Below are 1,521 nucleotides of genomic sequence, written 5' to 3' on the forward strand. Positions count from 1 at the left end.
TCTTCTTCTTCTTTTTCTTCTTCTTCTCTTCTTCTTTCTTCTGTACTGAAAATAGAACTCAGGAACTTAAACATGTCAGTCAGGTGCTTACAACTCTGAACTATCTCCTTAGTGCTGCTAAGGGTATTCTGATGTTACAAAATGAGCTTCTGTTTTAGCAACACTTACTGAGAATATATCTGGTTCTAGTCAACTAAAGAAATTACAAGGAATGGAGCACTGGAACTCTACCTTAGGAAGTGGCTTCATCTTGGTTGGGATTCTGAGTGACAGTGGCTCTCCTGAACTGCTCCGTGCCACACTCGCAGTCCTGTACATGTTGGGCCTCATCAGCAATGGTCTGCTCCTCTTGGTCATCACAATGGATGTCCAGCTCCACGTACCCATGTATCTCCTGCTTGGGCAGCTCTCACTCATGGATCTGCTGCTTACATCAGTTGTCACTCCGAAGGCCCTCATGGAGTATCCGCATAGAGAAAACAAAATATCTTTTGGAGGCTGTGCCCTGCAGATGTTCTTGGAGCTGTTCCTGGGTAGTGCAGAGGACCTTCTACTGGCCGTCATGGCATATGACAGGTATGTGGCCATTTGTCATCCTCTGAACTATATGGTTTTCATGAGTCCAAGAGCCTGTTGGTTGATGGTGGCCTCATCGTGGATCCCAGCATTCCTGAGTGCTCTGGGCTACACCATCTATACCATGCACTATCCCTTCTGCAAATCTCGCAAGGTCCGACACCTATTCTGTGAGACTTTTCCTTTGCTGAAGCTGGCCTGTGCAGACACCTCCATATATGAGCTCATGGTTTATGCGATGGGTGCAGCCTTACTGATTCCCCCTCTTGTTGCCATTGTTGCCTCCTACACATTAATTCTCTTCACTGTGCTCCATATGCTCTCTAATGAGGGGAGGAAGAAAGCACTTCTGACCTGCTCCTCCCACCTAACTGTGGTAGTAATGTATTATGGAACAGTTACCCTCATATATGTCCTACCGAGTTCCTTCCACAATCCCAAACAGGACAACATCATATCTGTTTTCTACACAACTGTGACTCCATCCCTGAATCCCCTCATTTACAGCCTGAGGAATAAGGAGGTCATGGGGGCTTTGAGGAGGGTCCTGGGGAAATATATGGCTCAAACACATCCTACCCTCTAGGCAAATCTCCAAAATTAATTCCTGATGGAATGTCAAAAGATTAGACCTATGAATCCAAAACTCATAGTGAAATTAATATAGTAGAAAATGTGTCTTTTAATACAGAAGTATAGAAATGTAGACATGCTTTTCAAATGCTCTTTTCAATTTATAAGATATGAGTCATACTATTTAACATTAATATTCACCATCTTTAAATATTAATATTTCTATGGATGACTACTTCGTGGACAGTTTCTAATGTTATCAAAACTGAGCTCATGACCCTACAACTTTTAGACCATACTGGAGCAAGATAAGGACCTGGAAAGATAGTTGCAATATGTAGACTGAAATAGGTGTTTGGCTTTTGGAAAAGA

The 1,521-nt window shown here is 42.9% G+C and overlaps 1 protein-coding gene across 1 annotated transcript; it reads left to right on the top strand.

The window, feature by feature from the left end:
* Positions 1-211: 211 nt before the first annotated feature.
* Positions 212-1,162, top strand: LOC101564322 (olfactory receptor 2AG1-like). The gene has a single exon (XM_004648189.1). The coding sequence runs from the start codon at positions 212-214 to the stop codon at positions 1,160-1,162; it is 951 nt and encodes a 316-aa protein (XP_004648246.1).
* Positions 1,163-1,521: the final 359 nt, after the last annotated feature.

Source organism: Octodon degus, unplaced genomic scaffold (genome assembly GCF_000260255.1).
Source record: "Octodon degus isolate 3935 unplaced genomic scaffold, OctDeg1.0 scaffold00359, whole genome shotgun sequence".
NCBI classification, from domain to species: domain Eukaryota; kingdom Metazoa; phylum Chordata; class Mammalia; order Rodentia; family Octodontidae; genus Octodon; species Octodon degus.